Source organism: Vanrija albida (assembly GCF_041260175.1).
Source record: "Vanrija albida strain AlHP1 chromosome Unknown contig_1, whole genome shotgun sequence".
NCBI lineage: Eukaryota > Fungi > Basidiomycota > Tremellomycetes > Trichosporonales > Trichosporonaceae > Vanrija > Vanrija albida.
Genome location: NW_027191420.1, coordinates 3,420,892 through 3,447,217, shown reverse-complemented (window position 1 = coordinate 3,447,217; position 26,326 = coordinate 3,420,892). Strand labels below are relative to the sequence as shown.

The following is a 26,326-nucleotide window of genomic DNA, read 5'->3' as shown; positions in this document are numbered from 1 at the left end:
CCGTCGGTTGTACAGCCAATGCTTATACTATATTGTCTTGTTAATGTGAATCGTAATATCTCGCCATAAACGTGTCGTCACCTTAACCGGTTGCCGCGGTGTGCCAAGAGGAGTGCATCTATGCTCGCATATCCCAGTTCTATCGCTACAGCCGGTGGGCCTTTTCTAAGCCTTGACACCGGTCCACATGGTCGCCACGCCAAAGGTGTAGTCCTTCCACGCGCCGCCCTTGCCCTCGCGCATGGCACCAGTCTGGAAGCCAGCGTCGCGGACACTGAGGAGTTAGCTGGGATCTAAGGCCATACTCAGCAAACTCACAGCTGGGCAAAGTCGGGCTGGCTGGGGAAGCGCTCGATCGACTCGACGAGGTACTGGTACGACGCGTGGTCGCCGGCGATGATCTGGCCCATCACGGGGATAACCTGGAACGAGTACTGGCGGTAGACCCTGCGGGTGTGAGTGGCTACTCCTTCGCTACCTGACAGCCGCAAACTCACTCCGCCAGAAGAGGGTTGGTGACCTTGCCAAACTCGAGGACACCGATGCGGCCTCCAGGCTTGAGGACACGGTACGCCTCGCTGAGGACGGCGGGCAGTGACGTGCAGTTGCGGATACCGAACGCGATGGTGTACAGGTCGATCGAGTTGTCCTTGATGTGCTCGGGGAGCGCCTGGGCGTTGCCCTGGGTGAACGTGATCTGGGGGGCTGGGAGTGTGAGCCTAGGTTCGAGATGGGTCGTTTGTCTCTCTTCGTGGGCGATCCTCCTTCGTGGCGTCTGGCATCTCTCGAGGTGCCCGCAGTCGCCTCCGCCCCAACCGCCTCACTCCGACACTCACTGTTGTAGTAGATGCCCTGGGCGACACGCTTCCGTCCCTCGTGCAGCATGCCCTCGGTGAGGTCAACAACCTCGACCTCGATATCCCTGCTGCCAAACTTCTCGCGCGCGCGGTCGAGGAGTCGGAGCGCAATGTCGCCGGTACCGCCGGCAACGTCGAGCACCTTGAACGGCGCGGGTGCGGGGGCCTCGCCGTCGGGCACGGCAGTGCCGTCAGCGCGGACGGGGTTACGGTGGACGCTGGGCGGCAGGCGGGGGAGCACGCTGGCGACAAAGTCGTCCTTCCACAGCCGGTGGATGCCGGCGGACATGGTGTCGTTCATGATGTCGTACTTGGACGCGACCGACGAGAAGACGCCACCAACTGGAGCGGTTAGCATACATCTCAGACCAACTGCTCACCGAGAGACTCCTTGTCCTCCTCAGCGACCTCCTTGAAGCCAAAGTGCGTGGTCCGCGAGGACGAGGCGGTCGAGGAAGTGGCCTCGGGAGTAGGCGGCAGCGAGGGCGTTGGGCCGGCAGCACCCGAGGCGGCGCGGACGCCGACGGCACGCGGGGCCGAGGCGATTGTGCGCAGGCTGCTGGCGAAACGAAGGTTGCGGCTCATTTTTCTGGTGTGCGATGTACGAGGAGACGTCGACAAACAGGTCGTAGGAGAAAGCCGGATCGAAATATTGGGTGGTGTCGCGACGCGATTTGGACGATTAGCGGAGTCAAATATGCCTATTTGAACTGATTCCTAATGGCCACGTGACTTTTGAAATTGGCTTACAACTTCCTCCACTTTCAGTGGCAAAGCGTCCAAGTCAAAATCTTTGGCAGCAAGGTGGTCGTCAGAGTTGCAACATCTACACCGTCTGGTCAAGCAACGACAAGACCAGAGACAAAATGGTGCGTCTCCCCAAGGCTGTACATCGCTGACCGACAGGCGCCCAACCGTACAAAGGTGTCCAAGGCGGGCCTCGGCAAGGCCCTCATCAATCGCAAGCACAAGGAGGCCATTGCCCCGCAGGAGTCGCAGCTGGTAAGCCATGCGTGGCGCGGGCTGGGCTGCACTGACCAGCAATAGTACACGCTCGACGACTCCAACCCCCTTGCATCGGTCACGCATGAGCGCGACCTCGACTCTTTCCTCGCCAACGCTGCTCTCGCCGATGCCGACTTCACCACTGGTACGTGCTCGGAGCCGAGCGTTGCTGACTCGTAGAACGCTCCAAGATGCGCATTGTCGCCGGACCGGGCATGCCCGCGGCAGCGATCAACCCGTACCTCCTCAGCGCGACCGAGACGAAGAAGGTGGCCAAGAAGCAGTACGACATGCGCCACGGCCTCAAGGTGCCCCGCCGTCCTGCATGGACCCGCACCATGACCCGCCAGCAGCTGGAGCAGCAGGAGCGCGACTCGTTCCTCGACTGGCGCCGAGACCTCGCGCACCTGGCCGAGGACACGTCGTTGCTGCTTACGCCGTTCGAGCGCAACATCCAGCTCTGGCGCCAGCTGTGGCGTGTGCTCGAGCGCTCGCATCTCATCGTGCAGATTGTCGACGCGCGTAACCCCTTGAACTTCCGCTCGGCCGACCTGGAAGCGTATGTCAAGGAGGTTGGAGACGAGACGACTGGCGACGACGTGACTGTCCCCGGCAAGGGCAAGAGGAAGGCGCTTCTGCTCATCAACAAGGCCGACCTGCTCACGTACGACCAGCGTTCGGTGTGGGCCGACTACTTTGAGGAGCACGGCATCACCTATGCCTTCTTCTCGGCTGCCAACGCGGCGGCGCTGCAGGAGCAGGCTGAGAAGCAGCGCAGGAGGGAGGAGGGACTGGACGATGAGGACGATGAGGATGATGAGGACGACGATGATGACGACGACGAGGACGACGAGGTCGACCATGATGACGAGGAGCTGGACCTTGAGGAGGACGACGAGATCGACGAGGATGTGGAGGAGGAGGCCGACAAGCAGGCCGACGAGGTGGTCAAGCAGTTCGAGGAGACCAACTTGGATGACCAGGAGCCAGCTGAGCTCGAGGACATCCGCACCCGCGTGCTCAGCGTGACCGAGCTCGAGGACCTGTTCATCAACTCCGCCCCTCCCCTCTCCGACTTTGCGACCACGCGCGACCCCAACCCCACCAAGCTCATGGTCGGTCTTGTCGGCTACCCCAACGTCGGTAAATCGTCGACTATCAACGCCCTCATCGGTTCCAAGAAGGTTTCGGTCTCGGCCACGCCCGGTAAGACCAAGCACTTCCAGACGCTCGTCCTGTCCGACGAGATCACCCTGTGCGACTGCCCCGGTCTCGTCTTCCCCCAGTTCGCCAACACGCAGGCCGACATGATCTGTGACGGTGTGCTCCCGATCGACCAGATGCGCGAGTACTCTGCCCCCGTCGAGCTTGTGTGCCAGCGTATCCCCCGCGCCATCCTCGAGGGCACGTACGGTATCCGCATCGACGTCAAGGACGTCGAGGACGGCGGAACCGGCAAGGTCGGATGGGAGGACCTGCTGTCTGCGTACGCCATTGCGCGCGGCATGACGCGTGCGTCGTTCGGTATGCCCGACACGTCTCGTGCTTCGCGATACGTGCTCAAGGACTATGTCAACGCCAAGCTGCTGTACGCCCGTGCCCCGCCTGGCATCGACGAGGAGGAGTACATGGCGACGTCGCGCGAGCAGACGCTGGCCGCGCTCGAGGAGGAGTACGCCAACGGCCGCAAGCGTGCGCCCGAGACGCACGTGTCGAAGAACGCCGACACGTATGTCGCTCCTGCGGCGTCTGGCCCTGCCCCAGGCGACGAGTACGACGAGTTTGAGGGTGAGGAGGGTGTGGGTGAGGAGGGTGTGGATGTCGATGGCGCGGAGGGTTCCATCGCTGCCGCCGGCACATCGACTGCCCCTGCCAACGACCGCGAGCTGCAGGGTCGCCTGCCGACCGTCCGTGCCACCAAGGCCACGGCTGCATCAGCCCCGGCGCGCACGGGCAAGCAGCGCGCCGCTGCGCTCGAGAACGCCTTCTTCACCGAGTCGGGCCCCGCGCCCCGCCCAGTGGTTAAGGGCCGCTCGCAGGGCGCCGCCGTCGAGACTGAGAGCGGCGGAACTGGCGGTGCCGGCTTCTCGCGCTCCACAATGTACCCCCACCAGCGCCGCCTGGGCCCCGACGGACGCCCGCTGCTCGAGCCGGTTATCGGCACGAACGAGCGGAATAACAGCAAAAAGCACTTCAAGGAGAAGAAGGGCAAGCAGAGGTCTGGCCGCGGCTACGACTAGGCGTGGTCCCATGGGAATATCTGATAGACAGCCACAGTAGCGCCATGTAGACTATCTGTAGAATAGCCGCGCGCAACGACGAGGAGCGAAGTCGCGCCGAGAGTAGTCCGGCCGGCCGAGGGCACCGGACGACAATGGGCCGGGGCGGGGGCCGGGTGGGTGCCCCAGTCGATGCATGCGTGCCCCAGTCGATGCAGTGACGCCGTGGGGGTCTCCACGGGCAGAGTCGGTGCGGGTAGTTCTTGCGGCACCGTGCTGTTGCCGCCGGCGTCAAGATCAGCAGTGGGCGGCGTGCCGCACCAAGCCAGACATTGCCGCAGGTGGAGTAGTGAGGCACGCGCCACGGCCGACAGAGCGGAGCAGATCAGCAGGTCGGTGCCTCGGCTCAACTGCTAAACTGTGTAATGTTGGTCGTCGGCCCCAACAGCTGGGGAGACGAGCACGCACGCATCTGCTAATTGCATGCAGGCGGGCTCTGCTCCTCTCTTTGCATGCTCCTCAACAGCGCATGGGCCGCGTATAAAGGGTGGATGCGGCGGACAACACTGCCATCACGACAAGTGGCACACGACCCGCAACAACAACAATGACAACAGCAACACTCGCGCGACTGGCCCGCCGCGGCCTCCAGACGGCGACGCACGCGCCGCCGCCGCCACCCCCGCCAATGATGGGCATGGGCGCCATGTCGAGCATGGGACGCAAGCCGCGGCCCGAGGGCGACGTGAGTGCCGTGGCGACCGTGGCTGACCTCAGATCGGGAGCGTGTTCGCGTCTCTAAGCGGCGAGGAGGCGGCCGTGCTGCCTGCGCGCTTCCGCGACCTCAAGCGGTGGGTATCTGCGTGTGGCAAAGCTAATCGACAGGGCGATCATCAACGACGCGGACAAGGCGGCGCTCACGGCGAGCTGGGGCCGGCTGACGACCCGGCTCGCGCGCGCCGCCGACGAGATCGAGGGCGCGCAGCAGGCCGCCGTCCCGACCGTTGCTTATGACGACTTGATCCACGCCGACGCCGGCACGATCGCAAAGATCAAGCGCGCCGGCGCGCTCGTGCTCACCGACGTCGTGCCCCGCGCCGAGGCGGAGCAGTGGCTCGCCGAGACCGAGGACTACATCAAGGCCAACCCCCAGGTCAAGGGCTTCCCCGCCGACGACAAGCAGGTGTTCGAGGTGTAGTGCGTGGCCCGACGCAGTACAGGGGTACAAGGCTGACGGCGTACAGCTGGTCCAAGCCGCAGCTCGCGGCGCGAGCCCACCCGCGCAGCATGGCGGCGCAGCGCGCCCTCCTCTCCCTCTTCGCCGGCACCCCGACGGCCTCCGTCTCCCTCTCCTCGCCGCTCACGTACGCCGACCGGCTGCGCATCCGGCACCCGGGCGACTCGCGCTTCGCCCTCGGGCCGCACATGGACGGCGGGAGCATCGAGCGGTGGGAGGACGCGACGTACCGCTCGGTCTATGCCGACATCCTCGCGGGGCGGTGGGAGGCGTTCGACGCCTTCTCCGAGATCGAGGCGCGCGCCGCGGCCAAGCAGAACATGTACGACGGCGCCGGGGCGTGCGGCATCTTCCGCGCCTTCCAGGGCTGGACGAGCCTGTCCGACACAGGGCCTGGCGAGGGCACGCTGAGGGTGTACCCGCTCATCCGGGAGCAGACGGCGTACACGCTCCTGCGGCCGCTCTTCCGCGAGCTCAAGAGCAGGGCCGAGGTCGGGCACGAGGCGTACCTCGCGCCAGAGAACTGGGTGCTCGATACCGAGAGCACGGCGTTCCCCGGCGCGCCGCCGGCCCGCTCGCAGGAGTTCAACGACGACACGCACCCGCACCTGCAGCTCTCGCGCGCCATGGTGTCGATCCCGCGTGTGAGGCCAGGCGACCAGGCCTGGTGGCACGCCGACACGATCCACGCCGTCGAGAGCACGCACACCGGCAAGGGCCCCTCGGCGGTCATGTATATCCCCGCCGTGCCCATGACGCCCGTGAACGCAGAGTACGTGCGCGACCAGGCGGTCGGCCTGCGCGCCGCCGTGCCCCCGCCCGACTTTCCCGGAGGGCAGGGCGAGCGCGGGTTCACCGGCACGGGTGGCGAGGCCGACGTGCCCGCTGGTGGGAGGGCCGCCATGGGGCTGGAGCCGTTCGCGCTTGACGGGTCGGCGGCTGAGCGCGCCGCGAGGGAGCAGGCGAATGCCATCTTTGGGTTTGCGAAGTAGGGCTTGGGTGTGTATTAGATAGATATCCGTTAGTGAAATGTATCAGTGATAGGGCTAGTATACACTGCATTCTATGCTGCTGCTTGCTGCTGCTTGCTGCTGCCGCCGCGCCGCTCCTCGCCGCTGCACGCCTCGCTTCGCTCGGCGGCTCAGTCCCGGAACACCAGCGCCGAGCTCGACACCCCCGCGTCGCCCAGCCGCGCCTTGTGGATCTTGATGTCCTCGACCGGCCGGTCGTTGCCGTCGGTGCGCACCGCCTCGAGCCGCTGCACCGTCTTCATTCCGGAGGAGACGCGGCCAAAGATGGTGTGCTTGCCGTCGAGGAACGGTGTTGGGGCGGTCGTGATGAAGAATTGCGAGCCTAGGGTGTGGTGTGAGTCGGGGAAGGGGGACTGGGGGGGTCGCGCTGGCTCGACCCCGTGGGCGGTGTACCGATCGCAACGCACTCCACCCCCAGCTCGCGCTGCGCGCTCGCTCTCGCTCACTCACCATTCGTATTAGGCCCCGAGTTGGCCATGGCCAGGATCCCCGCGCCGACAAACCGCAGCTCGGGGTGGATCTCGTCGGCAAACTTGTCGCCGTACACCGACGTGCCGCCGCGCCCCGTGCCCGTGGGGTCGCCGCCCTGGATCATGAAGCCTGGAATAACGCGGTGGAACTGTCTAGTCAGCGGCTGGTGCCAGAGGCTTGAGCTCCAGCTGCTTACAATCACGCCGTTGTAGTACCCCCGCTCGGCGAGCTTTGAGAAGTTGTTGCACGTCTGCGGTGTGAGCGGCGTCGCTGGCGCGGAACCCACCTTTGGCGCGTGCGCCGTGTACAGCTCGACGGTGAGCGAGCCGACCGACGTGTCGAGGGTCACGTATTCTGGCTTTGCTGTCATGGTTGTGGGTTGTGCAGCGATGATGTCTCGCCGATATTGTTGACCGACGTTTGCGGACAATGCCACGAGCGAGTGGGTTGACAATTTGATCCCGCCGTTCCACCGCTTGCAATGTGGTGCCACGTCCTGACTCGCGTGCTCTCGACATCGACGTCGGGCCCATCTCCAACCTTCCATCCACATCCAACCGCAAAACACCATGTCCGAGTCCCTCAAGGAGCTTGTCGAGATCCCCCAGTCGTTCGTGAAGGAGGGCACGCACGTGAGTGGGGTGCTGGAGGTGTTTGCTGCGAGTGCGCGTGCTAACAAGCCCAGTTCATCAACAGGTGTACCAAGCCCACCGAGTCGGGTGTGTTTCCGTGACGTCTGCGCGACGAGCGCCGCGCGACCGCGTACTGACCCACCGCGCAGAGTACATCCAGCTCTGCAAGGCCATCGCGATCGGCTTCGGCGTCATGGGAGTCATCGGCTACCTCGTCAAACTGATCCACATCCCCATCAACAACATCCTTGTGTAAGTCTACCAGCGAGACACGAGCTGACAACAAGCGGCGGCGCATAGGTTTCTTTTCGGTCGAATGCATTGTATACCCTAGCTGGGAGGGGCCGGGTGGGCTAGCGCAGCGGCGGCGGGGGGCGGGTGGGCGTGGGGGGAGAGCGCGCCGGGCCAGCAGCAAGGAGCAACGAGCAACGAGCAAAGAGCAAAGAGCAAACTCCGAGCGGAGCTGCTGGCGCAGCGCAGACACGACGGCGGCCTGGCCTGGCGTTGAAGCGGTACCGGCAGTCGCAGGCCGCGTACTGCCGCCGCATACCGCTGGCACCGTGCACAAGGGGCACGCGACGACGACGGGGCCTGCCCTGCCCGCTGGCAAAGACGACAGTGGGGTGGACTCGGCGCCGCGGCAGTAGGGCGGACTGGACGCTGCGCCAGTGGGGTGGACTCCACGCCGCGGGTACCAGGCGCAGGCTGACGGCGTGCGAGAGCGCTAACTCGCAAATGGAAAATGCTCCGGGCCGCGTCAAAGTCGAGCACGACGAGAGGGGGGATGCGCGAGCGGCCGATAGGGGCTGACCCAGCCGTGCACGCTGCACACAGCCTGGGGGTGCGCGACGCCGACGACTAACTGTCTGCGAGTGGACCTCTAGCTCCAGGACACCGTGACCGCGCCATGGCAAGCCTGATCGCTGGCCTCACCGTGCCAGCTCGACGGTGGACCGTCCATGGCCCTGGTCGCGAACGCTTACCGCAGTTTGCGGCTTGGCCCTGGTAGCCAGAGCATAGGTTGGCACCGTGACTCATGACTTTCAACGTCCAACGTGGCGGTGGAGAGCGTCTCGCTGGCACTGACGTCGCACGACGTGCTCATCGCTGTCCTCATTGCTCACCGCCGCTACGCCCCTGCTCACTGCTCGCTTTGGTCTACTTTAATTCATGTTATTACTACAACAATGCCGTTGGCGTGCGTGCTGAATGCCCAAATATGCTAGGTGACTGGCTGGCTCTATGGCGCTTTTAAGGTGGTGTGGAATGGTGGTCGCGGCGGTGGCAGTTTGCAGTTTACCATCCAACGTCGCCTCCCTCCCAGCGCGCGAGCCTAAGCTTCGTCGACCCAATCTCCTTCTGCAGGCGCCAGCGCTCGAGGTTGTACGTCTCGTACGCGCCGGCGGCCTCCTTCATGGCCTCCATGTGCTTGGGGCCAGAAATGGCATTGACGGCGTGCTTGCGCGACTGCCAGATGCAGGTGGCCATGTTGAGGCCGGTGTGGTCTGGCACGCCGTACCAGTAGAGGATGAGGCCGCCGTTGGCAACGGCCTCGGCGTGCGCGGCGCGGTCGGCAGCGTACAGCGACAGGCTCTCCGACTCGGGGCGGCGGCGGGAGCGGAAGACGACGACGTACCACTCGCGCTCGACGTCCTCTGGCAGCTGGAGGTCGCGCCAGTTGAATGCCTCGGGGTACTCTGTGCTGGCGTAGTGGTTGTCGACGGGGTGGAAGTGGTGGAGCGCCTGGTGGAGGGCGAGGGACGCGGGGTCGATGTGGGGGAGGCGCGTGTCGAACTCGCCGCGGGTCGCGGGGTCCTCTGGCGCGAGGTCGTGCGGCAGGCCAGAGAGCAGGGGAGGGAGGTAGAGGATGGGCTCGTCATTGGGCTCGGCGGTGGCGCTGGGCGGCTGGTGGTGGCTGTGGAAGTCGTGCGCGTCGAGCGAAGTAGACGCGGCCGACGAGCGGCGGCGGGGCGGGAGGCCGGGCAGGCCGCCGGGGGGAGGCGACGAGCCCGAGGCGTAAACGAGCGCCTTGGGCGACGAGTCGCGCCCGCGGCCGGCGCTGCGCGCGTTGCGTCCGCGGTCGGCAATGGCGACGGCCTCCTCGGCAGAGTAGTGGCGCAGCGAGTGGATCTCGACGGGGGTCGAGCGCGAGATCTCGCGCTTGAGGATGGCGTCCTCGATCTGCGAGACGCCCGACTTGGGGGACAGGGGCTGGGCGACGGCGGTGGTCATCGCGCTGGGTGGGTGGGGTGGGGTAGGTTTGGTGCTAGTTTGGCTGGGTGGGGTTTGTCGATGTTTTCGTGGCAACCGACGATTGTTTCTCGTGCTGCTGTTGTTTCTGCGTGTTTCTGGCCGGTGGCGAGGTGCTCAGCGGTGTGTGTTGTGCGGGTTGCGGAGCAGCTGACAACGACGCCGTCGAGTCTTATACATGTGCCCGTCGCCAGCAGCCATGGCGAGCGATTGCACGTTTTCCAAGCGCACGCTGGCGCACGCTGCCTGTCGATTGCCCATCACCATGGCGCCATCTGCCGGGATCCTACCTGCCCCAGCACCCATTTCGCGTGCTGCAGAGCGTGTGCTTACCCGCAGTTCTATTGCGTATTACAAAATTTCTTGCCTGCCATAACGAGCTGCTGCCACCTGGATGGTCACCGATGGCGTGATGGCCCGCGTGCGTTGTCGTTGCCGTGCCTGCCGGATACACCCAGCGCCACCCTGGCTGGCAGCGGCCAAGCAGCTCGAGTGACGCACTCGCCATGCACGACTCGACGGTCCGCGACGCGTGCTTGGAGCTCCGTGTTGCACGATGCATTGCTTGCTTGGGGCGGCTGTTTCCCGGCGACCGTGGACTCGACTTGGCGCCAGAGTCGCCGCCATCGTTCGTGCTCCCGGGCTTGTTCGTGGCAGACGTCTTGGCCCAAAACATCAGACACGGAGGCCCAACAAGGCACAGCACGGGGATCCGATGACGATGGGCAATCCCCCCTGCCCACCGCGCACGCGGCTATTTCCCATTGCTGCCTCGCTGTCGACGGCCTGGGCCACTGCTGTGGTAGCGTAGCCGAGGATACCGCCGGGTACGAGGTGTTGGCAAGACGCTGCAGGGTCCTGTCTCGGGTTTGTGGCATGTTCCAGGGAAAGATGCCGGCGGGGCGATCCCTTGATAAGCTGGGTGGTCGCGTTGGGTGCGTGCGTGGGTAAGAGTGGAATGCATTCCGTGTGGCGCGTGTGCGTTCAGTACTTGCTGCTGCTGCTCGACTTGCAGCTGAGCTCGTTATTGTGAGTGCTTGCGGCATGCATCACGCAGTCAGCGTCGTTTACCATCACGTCAGCAGGATCGACATCGACGTCGACGTGCATGGCTGTCGCGTGGCAAATCTGCTCCCGTCGTGTTCGATGACGCGTTGCCACCATGACGGCATGACATCCTTCTCGTCTTGCTCAACCTGCATCCATCCATCCCATCGTCGTCTCTGTCTCTGCTCGCTCACAACATCTGGCACAATCTCTCATCCTCGCTCACCCACTCGCCACTCACATCTGACCCATCACACCATCGCCTCCCGAACGCCACCCCAGAACCAACATCTCAGATCTCGGGACGGCTCCGGCTCGGAAAGTTCCAGCGCCTCCCGATTCGCCCTCACCCTCGCGCTGCCTTGGCTGCCGGTTCATTACAAACGCACGACGCAACGCTTGCTCCACGCCTCGACAGCACCCCTCCCGGCGTCTCCCCGGCGTCTATCGATAAGCTCTGAATCGATCACGAGCTTAGATTACCTATTCGGAATCGACAGCACGCGCCATGTCCAACCCGCTCGACCCCGTGGCCGTCCTCGCCCTGCTTCAGCTCCTCCTTCCGCCCTCGACGACATCGCCCCTCCCGAGACCCACCGATGCGGTAGCAGCCCTCGCGCACACGATCCACGCCGCGCTCGGCTTCCGGCTCGCCGGCGCCGAGAGCGCGACGGAAGCTTCCGAAGCAGACCAGGCAGGACCCAGCGGCGCCGAGGCTGAGATTGACGACGCCGCGTCGGAAACCACCACGGCCGTGGACCCCGACGAGGCGCTCCCCGAAGCCGCGCCCCCCGGAACTGCCCTCCCGCGTGGGTGGAACGACCGCGGAGAGGACGCATACAGCTTCGAGTACCGCCACCCACAGAGCGCAATGACGTTCCGCGTGCGCGTGGGCCGCATGGGCGGCAGAGTCCAGATCGATGCCATGGCGGAGGATGGTGCGCCACACACGCTCTCGCTCGTGCTGGCCGATATTGTCAACGCGTCAGCGTTCCCCATCCCGTCGGCGGCAACAGGCGGACGCGTGGCGACTGCCCGCGATGCGACGTCCCTTGGCTTCACGTCTCTCGACCGCGTGCGGGGCTTTATTGAGCAGTACAACCGCGACATTATTGGGCGGCTGATTCCTGGCCTCGCAAAGGACGGATACCGTGCTCCGTAAGTTCAGTGGTAGAAGTTAGCAGTGGTATTCATCGCTGACAGTCAGTCCTGTTGCGCCAGCACCGCCAGCTCAGCAGCCAGGCGCCCCGAGGCGGCCTGGTGCTGGTCAGCCCGAGCCGGCGCGCCCGAATCCGCTCATCGACCCGCTTGCCGACGTGCCCAGAGTCGGCGGCATCCCTGGCCCATCAATCGGCCACCGCGACCTGGACCCGCTCGGTCCTCTTCGCGGCCCCGGCGGGTTGGGCTCTGAAGCGGGCGGCGGCATGCTCGTCGACTTCAATCACCCGCTGTTTGACGGCCGCCGTCCGCGCGACCCCGACCGCGACGGTCCAGGCGGGTCCATCAATCCACCTGGGGCGCGCTGGGACCCCGTCGGCCCCGGCGCGGGCGGACCTCGCTTCCCCGGGCCAGGCGGTAACCCGCTCGGAGGGGTGGGCCGCACGGACCCAGACTGGGGCGACGAGCTGCCCCCGCCGGGCGAGTTTGGCCCCGACCTCGGCCACCTTGGGGGGCCTCGCTTCCCCGGAGGCCCTCGCGGTGGGCGTGGTGGGTTTGGAGGCGGTTTCGGTGGCCCCGGCGGGTTTGGTGGGGGTCGCGGTGGGTTCGGTGGGGGCGGAGGCGGCTTTGGGGGTGGATTCGGCGGGGGCGGGGGCGGCATGTTCATGTGAGGGGGCGCAGCAGGGGGAGCCCGAGTGTGAGGTAGGCAGACCTGTGGGCGGAGGGGAGAGACGCCGGTAGTCGGTTGCGCGAGAGAGCCGTTGGGAAGACGGTTGTGGCCATGGGGAGACATGCCGCATCATGTGACGCGTCGTGTGGCGCGTGTGACGACAACAGTGTGTAGCATGCAGCAGCAATGTGCAGTTCCCAGCTGTATTGTTCAGAGGGACGCGGTTGTCGACCATGGCACTGACACTGACTCTCGTTACGATCGATACGCACTGCCACGAGACGGTTATGCCTAGCCGATGTCGGCCAAGTGCTGCCAGCGTATCTCGCTCGTGCGCATGGCTGCGGCCGTGGCTCCAGCATCTGGCGTCATGGCGCGTGGCGCGACGTCTACTCTGACGCTGTGGCTCAATGATCGACTCCAGCATGATGAGGCGCAGTCGGAACGGTGCGTCCCCGGACACTAACAATACACTGCCGGAGCGCTGGAACCGACTCGACTCTATTGTTGCGTGCGCTCACTGGCGCCGCTGGCCGCCGGAATGACGCCCAAGTTCCGGCCGCGAGCGGTGGGGCGCTAGCGCGAGCATGAGCGAGACAGCGCAGTGGGCACATGTCGTGCTATCGACGCGTCGCGAGCGCGCCAGCACGCCAGCACGCCAGCACTGAGACCTCACGGCACGTATGGCACATTCGGGCGTCACGGCGCGCGTCGACCTCGATTTGCTCCACCCCCCCCCCCCCTCCACCCCCTCCACTCGCACTAGCTGCACACTACTGCATTGCACAGTGAGCGCGTCAGACACGGCGAGGCTTGCGAGCTTGCGCGATGGGAGCGCACGTGCACTGACGACTGGAGCTCCACCAAGGTTTAATTAGCATGCGCAGCAGCATGTGGTGCAGAGTTTCGTCGAACAGTGGCGTCAGCGAGAGACGATTCGCTCGCTCGCTATCCTTGCCTGCGAGCGAATGGGAGCCTCGAGGCCGCCGCCACCTGCCCAAGGCACGCCATCAAGCACGCGCGCGCATGCGGGGTACGGCGCAGGCGGCCGACGGCGATAGGAGGGCGGAGGAGCGCGCCGCCGATCCACCCGACGCCTAGTGGCCCACGCCAGCCTGAGGCAGCCTGGCCGAGTCCGGTCCGCCGCGCCGGGGCGGCGGCGCGCCCGCACCGGAAACAGGAACTCGCGGCGTGATTGGCGGCGGCGGCGGCTCCTGTGGCGCTGCTGCACCACATGCATCGCGATTAGAGCGGGGGGTTTGGGTTAGCCAGAGGAAATTTTCAGAGCGCCAGGGACTCCGGCGGCAGTGGGTGGGGGATGGCGTCGAGCTAGTTTGTGGGGATGTGGGGTAGGTTGTTGGCTGGGCGAGTGGGCGGGGTTGAGCTCGGTCAACGCGGGCTATCGTGCGGCGGGTAAAGCAGGCGAGGCGAGGGTGCGTCTGTCGACGCAAAGTTAGGTTGCTTCCACCCGACGACTCGAGAGACGAAACGAAACTGGCGACACTGGCAACAGAGGCTCAGCGATAGCCGTGGCTCGAGTCTCGTGAGAGCAGCATGCATGATTGCGTCGCCGGTCGGTCGGCGAGTAGGAAGCAATAGCAGGCAGCATCACCTGCTCGAGTAGCCGTAACCGGCCGACCGGGGAGGTACATACTCCGGCTAGGCTAGCCGTGGCGCCGTGTCGAGTGGGTTGGGAGGGAGGGCCGGAGGGCTCGGGTGGTACGCCAAATTGGCACCTCGGGTGGCACGAGGGCACGTCGCCCAAGGAATTCCCCTGGCCTTCCCCCACGGCGCACCCCCGGCTGCCCCGCCCCGCCCGCAATTTGCCATCCTGTCACCATCTTTCGTTCCGACTAAACGAGGGCCTTGCAGCCTGGCTGGGTGAGTGAATGCTTGCTGCTGCGCTGCACCCCAACACGCACCGGTTAACTTGACCTTTTTGTTTCTTGTTCTCATCCGTTACACTTTCTCACAGACACACACCCAAACACGTAGACAATCGTCGCGTCGCTCCCTCGCTGTCGGTCGCATTTCGACGACTCACTCCGATTCCCCGCCTTCGCGACTGCCCGGCCCAGCACGCACGTTCTGACCCGACAAAAGTCGCACAGGCCGCCATCCCATTGTTGTGGCTAGTGCTTGCTATCCGATAGCTTATCATTGTCCGCTGCCTTGCTGCCATTTAAAGCATTGCTCCATCCTACCTTTACACTCCAACATCCCCCACCCCCATCCCCCACCACCACCACAATGGAAGACCTCATCGCTACCCTCAACGGCAACATGCATGTGTCGCAGGAGCTGGCCGAGCTCGAAAACTTCAAGGCCCACCTCGCGCGCACGCTCGTCATCCCCGCCCCCATCTCACCAGAAATGGACGGCCAGATCCCCCGCGCCCGCGCACCGTCACTGGCAAACGGCGGATACCACCTCGACGACATGCCGCTGCCCCCCTCGCACCAGCCCTTCCCCTCCCCCGTCGCCCAGTACGCCGGCTTCGACTTTGGCACAGAGCTCGGCCTGCCAGACTACCCCGCCTCGTCCTTTACCCCCACCTACTCTTATGACCAGCGCGCCGTCTCGGCCACACAGGCGCCATCACATGCCGCCCAGCTGCAGGAGGAGAGCATCGCTGCGCTCCAGTCGGCGTTTGCTGGCGATGCCTTCGCTTCGTCGACCGTCACTTGGGCCCAGCCCGCTGTTGTCAACGAAAAGACGGCCGACCCGTGGCGCATGTTCCAGTCGAACGGCGCCAGCGTGTTCGGATCCTTTGGCCACCAGCAGCAGGCAAACCACCACCACAATGCCCTCGGCTTTGGCGCCTCGCCCGTCGACAACGAGCCAGTGCCCCAGTACTCGCAGGAGGACGAGTCGATGGACGAGGACATGGCCGAGGCCGCCCTCGACTTCAGCGACGAGGAGCGCGCAACAAACGACAGCTACTACCCCGATCCATACGGCATCTCCCGGTGGCAGTGAGCGGCGTGTTGTGCACTGCATACAGCTGCACCACCAAACTCCACCTGCCTAGCTGCAATTGCAGCTTTGCCGCTGGCCGATCACGACACGACTTGCACCGCACGCCACCTGCCGCCATCTACGCAGTCGTGTCGCACGCGTCAAAGAATTACCAGCGTTGGAGGCGTCTCGCCTCGCCTCCCGCCTCGCCTCGTCTCGCCTCGCCACTCGCGACGCCCGATTGAATGTACGACACGCACCACTAGTGGCGTGGCAAATTCCTCGGGTAACAGGTCTACGTGCACCGGTCTTTCGGCGGATAAGCCGCGAGTCGAGCACGCCTGGCACCTCAACACCAATACACGACAACATACATCATTCAACTCACACACTCCACCGGCTACGGCGGCTACTCCTGCCTACACCACAGCCATCTCATTGTCTCATCTCACGCCACCCACTCGCCGGCGCACAAGCATTAGTCTCACGGACAAACATTTACCTAGTCCACCCGCCCCCTTATTGTTACTGTTTATTGGTTGTAGTTTCCGAGCATAGAGCGTCATTCGCATTGTAGACGACCAGTAGAAGATGCACGCATAGCATGAGGACAGAGACTCGGAAGTTTAGGAGCACGACGCTCCACTGTAGAGTTTACTGCTGCCCCACCTGCCCACCACGGCCACCACGGGGAGCCACTGCCCGGTAGCCGGACCGTCGAAATCCGATCGCGGCCGATGACGCCGACCCTTTCCGATGGCGCGCGGTGGCGCCACAACGACGACCAGCGAGTCACCACCCACCCGGGGTCTTGCTATCCGGACCCCGGACCGCGTCAGACAGGCCAGGCTCAGCCTCTCCGACTGCCAAGGCGCCGACAGCACCCGCCCGTCGTGAGAACGCAGCCGAGTACATGACATTGCGTCGGCGTCATCGTGGGACCGGGGGGCGCTCTCTTCGCCAATGTCGCCGAGGTGGCAGCAGTGGCAGCACATGGCGATCAATAGCCGGTGGGCTCGTCATGCGCATTCACGTCGCTCGTAATGCGCCTCGACGCCGCTCGTCATGCGCTTGCATGCTTCCCAGCCTGCGTCATGCTACGTCAAGCCATGCTAGCGCCAGCTCCACTTTCCGCCGGGTGCAGAGGGCCCGGCCAGCTCGCCCCCGCCCGCGCACGACATGCCAAGCAAGTGTATCCTGCCGCCGGCAGCGGCGCGTGCTCGTGCTCGCTTGCAGATTCCCGTTCAGCACGAGCAGTCCAGTCCGCACGGGCCGACGCGCCGGCCACGCACAGAGGCCCGCGCACCCCACCCCGCACAATCGGTGTCTGGCGATAAGCCAGGGCCAGGCGAGGCGCGGCGCGCGCGCCGACGGCCTTGGGCCAGGGCCGCGAGCGCGGGGTACCGCCGCCCGCATGAAATTCTGCACTCCTATTCCCGTTCGTCCACCTGCTATTGCCGTTCATTGTCTGCTCTTCCCGTTCGGCAGGTTGGCGGCATACGACGGAACGAGGAGGGCCGGGGGGTTCTGCAGTTTTTGCGCCGGGCTAGGCGGGGGGCGCGGCACTGCGCGGACTGTCTCGGTGGGGTCGGCGTGTACCATGTGGTTGGAAGCGATCGACGCCACCCCCGCTCCTCACGCCGGCCGGCCGGTCGGTGTAAACGGCGGTGTAATGCATACGGCGCTACGGTGCGGCACGGCACGGTGGACGGTCAACACGGTGTACCCCCCAGCACTGCCGAAAATGGGCCGAGTGAGCGCGCCGCCGCCCCGGAGCACACCCAGAACATGCAGTACACCCAGCACAGCCAGCGGGCCGCAGTGCGCCGGGCGCCGGCCCCGCCCCCGCCGCGACGGGCCGCAGGAAACCTGCCGGCGCTACTTCCAGCGGCGACTTTCACCGCCCGGGGACTTTGGAGCGCCGGCTGCCGCGCCGGTCTGGCTCGGTGCTGGCCTCCGACCCGGCGAACCGCCGACTTGGCGAGTGCCCGGCCTCGGAGGGGTGCACACACGTCTGCTGCCCGGTACGAGCCCGGAGCGCTGCACTCCGGCGGCGTACCGATTCGTCGGGGCGGGTGCGTGTCCGGCTGGGCTCGTGCCGAGCTGCAACTTGGCTGGCTCGTGCCGACGGCATTGGGACACTGGTTGGTACTGCGACGGCAATGGGACAACTGGTGCTGCGGGATGGACGATCCCGGTGCCCGGGCGCCTGGGCGCGCCGTGATCTCGGCGTGGCGTCGTGAGCTCGCGGCCGGGGGTCGGCCCGAGCGAGGTCGAGGCAGGCTCGGACGCGGCGTATCCGAGCAGCCTTTGGCCAGCCTCGGGTCAGCCTGGGAGCTTCGGATCTGTCTGGGAGCTTCGGATCAGCCTGGGGTCAGAGGTGGTGCCGGGCTGGAATGGAGACCGGCGCTGTTGCAAGAGATGCAGCCCGGGGCTACCTGGTCGTGTGTGCCGGATGCCACGGCGGTCCGGCTTCGAGCCGGGAGCGGCTGCTTGCTGGCCGCGGGCTCGAACACTTGCGCTGGCACCACTGTTGCGTCGTTGCACCTCTCGCTGGGGGTGAACATCATATGAGCGCACAGGTCCATTCCTGTGCGTCGCTGCGGGCGATGAGCGGAGTGGGTGAGAGGTTAGTGGCACGCCAGAATCTCTCCGTCGCCGTGCCACCGCACCGTCTGCCACTCTGCCTCCTGGGTCTTGACTCGCTCAGGTATGTTGTTCGTGGGCCAGTTTCGTCCCCCGTTCACCGTTTCCTATCATAGAGAAATGGCAGGGCCGTCCCGGGGGATCCAGGGCCGTGTTGCGGCCCAGCCAGCTCGTACAGTCGAGTGCTGTTCGATGTGGCGGTGTCGTGCCCTGTGACGGCGCGGATGGTACTGTGCTTGAGATCGAACTGTGGTGACTCAAACGGTGCCTCCGTGGCTAGAGACGTAGAGAGTTCAAGACGATACATTCGATAGAGATCTAACTAAGGATGGTGATGCTAGTTATACGGAATGTAGAGGAGGAGACGGGATAGGCAGTGTCGTGCAGCTAGTGGTAGTGCTTGTGGCATCTAACCAGTGGCATGGTGCGACAGGCGGCCGAGGGTGTGTCTCCTCGCGACCAGCGGGCGAGGTACGCCCCGTTGGTCCATCTACTCTCCCAGTGACAATACAGAGTATCTCATTGCTGCTCTGTACAGAGGGATTTCTGGAAATGTGAATGATGCACACGAGGCTGTGTTGCCGCTGGTCCCGGGCCGTTGGGAGTGTGACAACTCGACCAGAGCTCCTCGCAGTGTCTGCTATGTTGTCCAGGCCTGTCCATGTCCATCCATGTCTGTGATCCCCATCCCTGTCCCCCTGATTGCTTTCATTATGCAAACACGGAACATAAATCGGCGGACGTGCGACACCGACACGCTCTAACCGTTACGATGCAGCGACTACGGACACTCGACGCTCGACAACGTTGACCTCAAGCACCGCTCTACACTGCCCCGCCCCTGTAGCATCGGTACCAACGCACCACTGTGTAGCGTCTCCCCAGTTCCCAGACTAGAGTCTGCGCCGCGGCGCATGGGTCGGACGAACGGCACAGGACGGCGCGTCGACTGTCTGCCACATCGTGGCGGACGATCCAGTGCCACGTTCCACGAGCCTGAAGTTGACGGTCGGTACGACCACAGCCTGCCTCGCCCGCGGCGCCCTACTCACCCTCGCTCACCAGGTGTACCCCCACGGGGGTCAGCAGCCCACGCAGGGGGCGCGGCGGTACAGACCTCCGTCAGTCGCCACGTGTAGACTCGCTCTCACCTCACACTCCAGCAGTCCTCGACCGCGGACTTCTCTGCCGCGGCCGGGGCGGCACGTGTCGCCTCGACCCCAGCCCCACTATATGCGCTCGTCCCCGCGTCCGGCTGCGGGGGAATCGGATAGGAGCTATCGCGGGCTGCCGAGACGGGCCGGGCGTATAGATCATCGAGGAGATGGCCGAGCGGCGTTGGCGCACACGAGGCCGTGGCGGTCGCCGCGTGCTCGCGCCGAGGGCGACCCATGTGACAGGCACTATCTGGTTCGTCGCGCACACGCAGGTGCTCCTCGGCACATGTGTCTCCATCTCGACGACTCGGCGAACTGCGCGAGATGGCGGAAAGAGCTGTGGCCCATGCGAGGTACTATCTCGGCGTCCTCGACCGCGGCCGGGAGCGCGTGGTGCTGCCCGGCTATGCGACTGCTACAAGACACCAAGCGAGGCCAAGCTACCAAGCGCCGCTCGGCATGCGGTAGCGGCCACGACAAGCGACGCGGCATCACAGACTCCACGCGGAGCCTCGTGCCGAGCGAACCGCGAGCGCGAATCGGACTGGCCCCCACGCCGCCGTCCACATGGTACGCGGGCAACCTCAGCCAAGCGCAGCGCCGAGAGAGCTAAGAGACGGCCAAGGACGCGCTCGAGCACGCGGTAGCGGTGGGGCGAGGGGCGATATGACGCCGGTGACGAGGCTGCACATGGTCTTAATCCCGAGATAGCCCTGGCCAAGCGCACAAGCCAGTCGAGCACATGGTTTCGCCTCGCTAGTGGCGCTTGAGCGCTGCAGCATATGCTCTTGGCGGGTGCGAGGTGCTAGTAGCACATGGCGCGGGGACAAGACCGCGCCACGGTCGGCCAAATCTACCTGCAGCATGTGCTCTAGTGGAGCGACGTCGGCGACAAGCACATGGTGCTGCTAGGCGGATCCCGAGATAGCCAGCGCTAGCGAGCGCTCGCCCCGCCAAGTGGACGGAGAGCACATGGACCACCGCTTGGCCATCCGAGCATTCGGCCTGAAGCGACTCCGAGCCGGCTCCAAGCCGACGGAGCGGCGGCGAGCACATGGTCGCCGGGCCGCCCAGGCGCCGAGCCAGCGCTGGGCGGGGGTGGAGCCGACCCGGCGACCGCATGGTACCGCTCCGCATCGCACCAATATCCACCGTATGACGCGGCCAAGTGCTGCTTGGCCCGCAGCAGCGCCGCCAAAAACGGTGCGTAGCCGTCTATTCCGGGCCGACCCACATGCCACCGAGGCGAACGCTGCGCCGGAGCCTGCCTTCTGTGCGTGGAACATGCCGCCAGCGTGCCGAGCGCGCCGAGGCATGCTCGGCGCCGGCCAAGCGAGCGGACAAGCGACGCTAGGTCCGCCGCACCACTGCCGACCACATGCTCCACTGCCAAGGCATATCTTATCCGAGGATCTGGCTACGTAGCTCCTCTATGCCGCGGACCGCTGCACCCAAGCGAAGCCACGGATCTACGAGGCCACGGATGCGCGACGCGGTATTCAGCGGAAGCACGGCGCGGCGCGGCCCGGGAATACCGTGGCAGTACTGACAGTGCGAGCTTCACCGGGAATACAGTGGAGCAATTGCGTGCAAATTGCACGGGTCATTGTAGCCACGGGAATACAACGGGCGGAATACAGTGCGCGGAATACGACGCGCGGAATACAAACGCTCGGAATATGCCCATGCCGCAGCGGCGGACGGCACGGCGCGGTATTGGCAGTGCCGCGCCGTATTGCGCGGGGACACGGCGCAACGACGGGCCGACGAGAGCATCTGTGTACCCCACCCGGGCCATTATTGCGCGCGCGGCACATTGTACACCCCACCCGCCCACTCTGCGCGGGTTCAGCGCGGTTGTGGGCGGGCCATTCAGCTGCGCGGTTTGGTGCGAGCCCGCCAAATCGGCCCAACTGCACGGCGGATGGCGCGACCAAAGGGCCGGGTGGAGCAGGCTGCTGACGGACGGACAATTGGGCCGGATACAGCACGCAAAGCCAAGGGTCGGAATGGCGGCACCCGCGTGGCACTGCTACCTCGCTTAGGCCTCACTGGCTCCGTAGTAGGTCCGCCCGGAACCCTTCACGTGTCCATTTGCCGGCGGCATCCGTCGCGCAAACTTTGCGGCCTTCCTGGCGCCGCAAGCGAGTTTACCAATGGTTTCCGCCCGCCGCGCGGATGCGGCATCCGCGCGGCGGGCGGAGGGCGGGCCACACCCCCACCCACTGACGTCGTCGTCGCGGTAATGGCCGGTCGGGATGCGATCGGCGAGCGCAGCGCCGCGTCGGAGGGGCTTATCGCCTAACGGTGTTTAGGTCGGCTGCGCGCCGAGTGGGGGTCGGTGAAGCGTCGGTGCGTCCAAGCGAGAGCAAGCGACGTGGGTCGGGGTGGAGCCGTGTCGTGTGGGTGGGCCTGGGTGGGCCTAGTACACGGCGCTCCACTGACACGGTGCGTGCGTGTCGACACGGTGCGACTTGGCGCGATAAGCGCGGTCGAGGACCGTGTTGCGGCGACTGCGGCGACGCACCGAGCTAAGCGGCCGTCGCGCCGCCGCACCGAGCTCGCTTCTGGACTCGGCACGCTCGCTGCGTCGCCGCTCGCCCCACCACTGTACAAACGACACATGACTGCCAAGCGCTCCGCGACGTCGGCTGGGCCGGGAAACCGCTCGGCACTGGCCTGGCGAGCACCGTGTCGGGTGCGAGCAGCGCCAAGCAACTCGTTTAATCTCGTTTAAATTATTCAACAGCCTGGTATTATGCAAATCAGCTGCCATTATACAGATTCTAATGACGCAGGCCAAGCGGGCAGGCCACCGCTGGCTCGCCCCAGGCCCAGGCCACGGAGGTATCCATGAAGCGAGGGATCGAGCCGCCAGAGTGCCGAGCATGCCGAGGGGGGAGCGGCGCTCGGAGGCTCGGAATCGCTACGATGCCTTCTCCTCGGAACGACATGCCGCGGAAACGGGCCAGTGCCGGCGGTAAAGCGGTCACGGGGCACGCAATGACGCTGTCCCCAGCGCTATCGTTGTCGACGTCAGTCGTGGGGGGTTCCGAACGGCGTTTGGTAGCAAGCGCTTCTAGTTCATCCACAATTTCCGACAGCCTCTATCCGATGTCAAGAAATCCGCTCCGGTGGACAGGTCTCCGCCCCACTGCCCACCGCAGTGGACACTTCTCCGCCCCACTAACACCTATCCGCCCCAGTTCCGTGACGACACCGTGCAGGCAGCGGCGTCATAGTGGGTAAAGTAAGAGTGGGAGGTGGAAGAGGTCCGAGTGGCTGGAATCAAATGATCGAGAAGCACTGCGTCACTGTTCGTTTGCGTTGCGCGCTATCTCCGCGTCGTCGCCGGAGTTCAGGCGGTGGTGAGCTCTGAGCTCTTCCGACTGGTTTATGCGCCAGACTGAGCGGGTGTGAGACGGGCCGGGTGTCACCGAGACGGTGGGCGGGTGTCACCGAGCGGACGACCGAGCATCATGAGCCACATCATTGGTGTGGCACCGCAAGTCGCACTGTGGCTGACGTCGCCCGCGTCGGTCTTCGGAGCGTCTACGTCGTCGCGATAAACCCTCGACTACGGCTTATCGCAGTTCTGTTTCTGGAACACGGCGCCCGACAACGCCGAGCGAGCTCAGGAGGGCGCCGCATGCACACGACCATAGCGTCTGACGTCCGCGGCCGCGAGCGACGACGGCGGCGGCGGCGGCCCGAGCCGAGCGAAACGCGCGCCGCGACAGCACCATCAACGCCGGCCGGGCCGTCGCTAGCACTCCGCGTCCGCCGGCGCCGGCGCAGAAGCGAGCGAGACGAGCGAGCCGGAGGCCATTACGAGCGATGTTGGCCTCCGCTGACGAAATATCGGCGTTGCTGACCACATCTCGGCGCTCGGCGCTCGGTACGCTGCTGCTGAGACGCCGACGGCGGCCGCGAAGGGGCAGCGCTCCGCGGCCGGCGGGGTCGGACGCGGCGTTGCTGCTGTGTGCATGCGCGGCCTCCCCGCTGAACGCCGTGCATCTGGGCTGGTTGCAGGAGGGCCACCAGCCAGGCGTATGGAGCGGCCCGGCACAGTTAGCAGCCCGTATTGCGTGGGCCACCAACGCCGTGTTTGGCCCCCTCCTACACCGCGGCCCGCAGACGGGCCGTCGCGCCGCCGCGTCGCCATGATGGCCGCCGACGGGCACCGACGCGCCACCTCGCGCGCGCTCTCGCCGCCCGTGATGCGCGCCGCCGGCGCGCGGCGCGGGCCGTGGGGCGCCGTGAGCGCGCCGTCGGGGCGGAGGGGTGGGTGTGCTCGATTCAACTGCCATAGTGGTGGCATGGCCGTGACATGGGCGCCCGCCTGTGTGATTGTCTCATTGTGTGGAGCCGCGGTTCGTGCATGGCCGTCCAGTGTAGTCAGCAGCGTGGCCGTTGCTGCCTGGGTTCGGTGACTCGAGATCAGCTGAGATCGGTCAAGGCGGCCAGTGTCTGCTTGACCGAACTCGTGACGCCGCATCAGTGCTCGTGACGCTGCTCCTGACTCATCACCTTGTCCCGACGGCGATACCGCGGCACGATGAACGAGACGCCTGTACACCTCCACACGGGCCAGAGTCACCGCGGCGACACGGCGCAGGCGCTTACAGAGACCGTGTCGCCCACTGTTCGTGACGATGCAGACGACTCGGGACGTGCTGACACGGGTCAGCAGCACACAGCGACGCGGCATGCGGGATGCGGTATGTCGTCGTGTGTGAGCACCCGTGCAGCTCCACCTCGGGGGGGGGGACCGAGTCGAGGTCGGTCGGTCGCGACGTCGCGATACTCTGAGCGGCCACTTGGCCGCCGCGACGTGTCAACAATCCGACAACATGGGCCCAAGTCCGACACGAGCCAGGCGTGCTCCACTCGGATTCCTCATCGTCCGCGTAATCGGCGCAAACAATGCGCGCAGGCGCGGATAATTACAGAACGAGATAGCACATGACGTCGAGCGTTGGCGATGGGCTGCGCGCCAAGGCGCGAATATCGAAAGGCGTCGCGAGCTAAACGGGGCCGACGCGATTGGAACGTGCTCGAGTCGCCGTTATCGGCGACGTGAGCGAGCGTGCCGAGCCTGGTGCCGGGTGGAGGGCTGCGCAACGAGGTCACATGGTATCACTTGGGGGCTGAGTGGCTGGAGGAGCACCACAACGTATTGGTGAATACCGCTATTCTTGTTTGGTATCTCGCCCAAATTGGTATTACTAGACATTCCGACCAGCGGGGTGCGACGACGCAGCCGACGTGGGCGGAAATACGTGCTATTCAGCCTCGACTCTGTGCTTGCGAAGTGGGGTATCGCCAGCTTGCCGCGTGCGGGGAGGTCATGTGGTGTCTATTCAGCCAGTAGTGTGGACCGCGCAACGAGGTGCGAGGCGCGATAGGCACGTTGGCCTCGACCACGAGGGCCTTGTTGATTGGCACGGCGCAGCTAATCTAGTGGGGTGGGCAGTGGGGCCAGAGTGGGGCCCGCGGCTCGTCGTTCGGTTGGACGGAATAAGTGAGTGGGTGGGTGAGTGGGGTGGGTGGGGTGCGAGGCGGCTCGCTGGCCTTGGCGACCGTGGCGCCTCGTTGGTCAGTCAGTCAGGTGACGGTGGGGCCTCGCGTTGCCCGCACCTCAGCCGCACGATGCAGTACGACAACGTCGGTTAGCAGGGATCTCTGCAGCTTGGCGATGGCGACTGAGCGCTTGGCGATAGCTCCACCAGATTAACCAGCCGCACCGTGCTAGCCAGGCGACACATGTGCACGGCCCACGCTGTCGACCAACTGGTGTGCGCGCAGCACACGTCGCCTCGAGCAATTGCCCATCAGCGAGATAAGCGCCTAGTGGCCGTGGAGTCGTCGTCACGAGTCGCGATCAGGCGCGCGTGTGCGTCGGTGCGGGAAATATCGCCAGCCAATTGATGCTGGAGCTGCACAAGCGCTCCACTGCTGACGCCGGCGTCGAGATACACTATCGGTATTGCAGAGCCTCGCTATCGGTATTGCAGAGCGTCACGATCGGTATTGCGCCGGTATTGGCTCGGTACACTGCGCTGCTATCGCCTGGAGAGCTCCGACCCCGCACTCTGGCCGATACCAACCCCGAAATGCGCGCTGCTGACCCGGGTCCACGCGGGTCCCCTGTGGAGTCGGAGTCGGCTTTGCGGCATTCCAGTGGACATGCCGCTGATCGCGTGTGCCCAGGTGCGGCGGAGCTGTCCCGGTGTCGCTTGCGTTATCGCGGCGTGTTGGGTACGAGGTGGTGCGAGGTGGTGCGAGCTGGAGGGGGTGTGGGTTGTGGACGCTGCGTTGGTCCTTTCCCCCGGACTCGTCTGTCTGTGTCTACACAACTCTGATGTCCAGTGTCGAAGACTTGATCACATCTCAATCGCTACGAGTAGCTTGAACACATGATGGACCGCCAGCGAGGTCGACGAACACGACGCTTGCGTACCCTCGCCAACACACGGCCATGACCACGACACTGCAGTACTCATCACTCACCGGCCCCTCCCTCTCCGACGGCCCAACCCCACGCCCTGCTCTGTCCCTCATCGACTACCTCCGGTGTGCCGGCGACAGTTTCCAAGCGACCGCCGCGATCGCCAGAGTGTGCACTGAATGCTGATCAGATACTTGCGCCACGCAACCAAGCAGCCGATCCCTGAACCTCGCCAGCCACATCGTCGACGACGACGACGCTTGGCTGCAGACGTTAGTATCTCAACCGTGCCAGCTCCACACGAAGCATCAGTATCAGGGGGTTCACGCGCGCTGGGATCGAGGTCGACCTGCCGCCAGCCCAAGATATCCTCAGTCTCGGGTCAATCACCGTTCTCCGTCAGCAGGACACCCCACCCGGCCTTGACAACCTTCCCTCGCTATCATTGTCGAGCTTGAAGACACCGACTTGGCATGTCTGTAACTAGCGTTTGTCTCACTGAAGCGCGAGTTAGAGAGGCGGCGTGGGACATGAGCT

The 26,326-nt window shown here is 65.1% G+C and overlaps 8 protein-coding genes across 8 annotated transcripts; 5 read left to right on the top strand and 3 right to left on the bottom strand.

Moving 5' to 3' along the window:
* Positions 1-165: 165 nt before the first annotated feature.
* COQ5 (2-hexaprenyl-6-methoxy-1,4-benzoquinone methyltransferase) lies at positions 166-1,442 on the bottom strand (the record flags this gene model as incomplete). Its single annotated transcript, XM_069350008.1, has 5 exons — positions 166-274; positions 319-447; positions 498-705; positions 837-1,199; positions 1,238-1,442. 5 exons carry the CDS (start codon positions 1,440-1,442, stop codon positions 166-168), a joined length of 1,014 nt encoding a protein of 337 aa, XP_069213552.1.
* Positions 1,443-1,723: 281 nt separating this feature from the next.
* On the top strand, positions 1,724-4,102 carry Q8F55_001382 (uncharacterized protein; the record flags this gene model as incomplete). Its single annotated transcript, XM_069350007.1, has 4 exons — positions 1,724-1,726; positions 1,764-1,859; positions 1,905-2,007; positions 2,043-4,102. 4 exons carry the CDS (start codon positions 1,724-1,726, stop codon positions 4,100-4,102), a joined length of 2,262 nt encoding a protein of 753 aa, XP_069213551.1.
* Positions 4,103-4,688: 586 nt separating this feature from the next.
* Positions 4,689-6,310, top strand: Q8F55_001381 (uncharacterized protein; the record flags this gene model as incomplete). Its single annotated transcript, XM_069350006.1, has 4 exons — positions 4,689-4,826; positions 4,859-4,932; positions 4,967-5,278; positions 5,326-6,310. 4 exons carry the CDS (start codon positions 4,689-4,691, stop codon positions 6,308-6,310), a joined length of 1,509 nt encoding a protein of 502 aa, XP_069213550.1.
* A 149-nt stretch (positions 6,311-6,459) lies between these two features.
* On the bottom strand, positions 6,460-7,190 carry cyp1 (Peptidyl-prolyl cis-trans isomerase-like 1; the record flags this gene model as incomplete). Its single annotated transcript, XM_069350005.1, has 4 exons — positions 6,460-6,671; positions 6,800-6,968; positions 7,017-7,070; positions 7,107-7,190. 4 exons carry the CDS (start codon positions 7,188-7,190, stop codon positions 6,460-6,462), a joined length of 519 nt encoding a protein of 172 aa, XP_069213549.1.
* A 199-nt stretch (positions 7,191-7,389) lies between these two features.
* On the top strand, positions 7,390-7,708 carry Q8F55_001379 (uncharacterized protein; the record flags this gene model as incomplete). The annotated part of the gene is made up of 3 exons (XM_069350004.1): positions 7,390-7,452; positions 7,506-7,539; positions 7,602-7,708. 3 exons carry the CDS (start codon positions 7,390-7,392, stop codon positions 7,706-7,708), a joined length of 204 nt encoding a protein of 67 aa, XP_069213548.1.
* A 1,040-nt stretch (positions 7,709-8,748) lies between these two features.
* Positions 8,749-9,684, bottom strand: Q8F55_001378 (uncharacterized protein; the record flags this gene model as incomplete). Its single annotated transcript, XM_069350003.1, has 1 exon — positions 8,749-9,684. One exon carries the CDS (start codon positions 9,682-9,684, stop codon positions 8,749-8,751), a length of 936 nt encoding a protein of 311 aa, XP_069213547.1.
* Positions 9,685-11,257: 1,573 nt separating this feature from the next.
* Q8F55_001377 (uncharacterized protein) lies at positions 11,258-12,578 on the top strand (the record flags this gene model as incomplete). Its single annotated transcript, XM_069350002.1, has 2 exons — positions 11,258-11,907; positions 11,957-12,578. The coding sequence occupies 2 exons, from the start codon at positions 11,258-11,260 to the stop codon at positions 12,576-12,578; spliced, it is 1,272 nt and encodes a 423-aa protein (XP_069213546.1).
* Positions 12,579-14,827: 2,249 nt separating this feature from the next.
* Q8F55_001376 (uncharacterized protein) lies at positions 14,828-15,556 on the top strand (the record flags this gene model as incomplete). Its single annotated transcript, XM_069350001.1, has 1 exon — positions 14,828-15,556. The coding sequence occupies one exon, from the start codon at positions 14,828-14,830 to the stop codon at positions 15,554-15,556; it is 729 nt and encodes a 242-aa protein (XP_069213545.1).
* Positions 15,557-26,326: the final 10,770 nt, after the last annotated feature.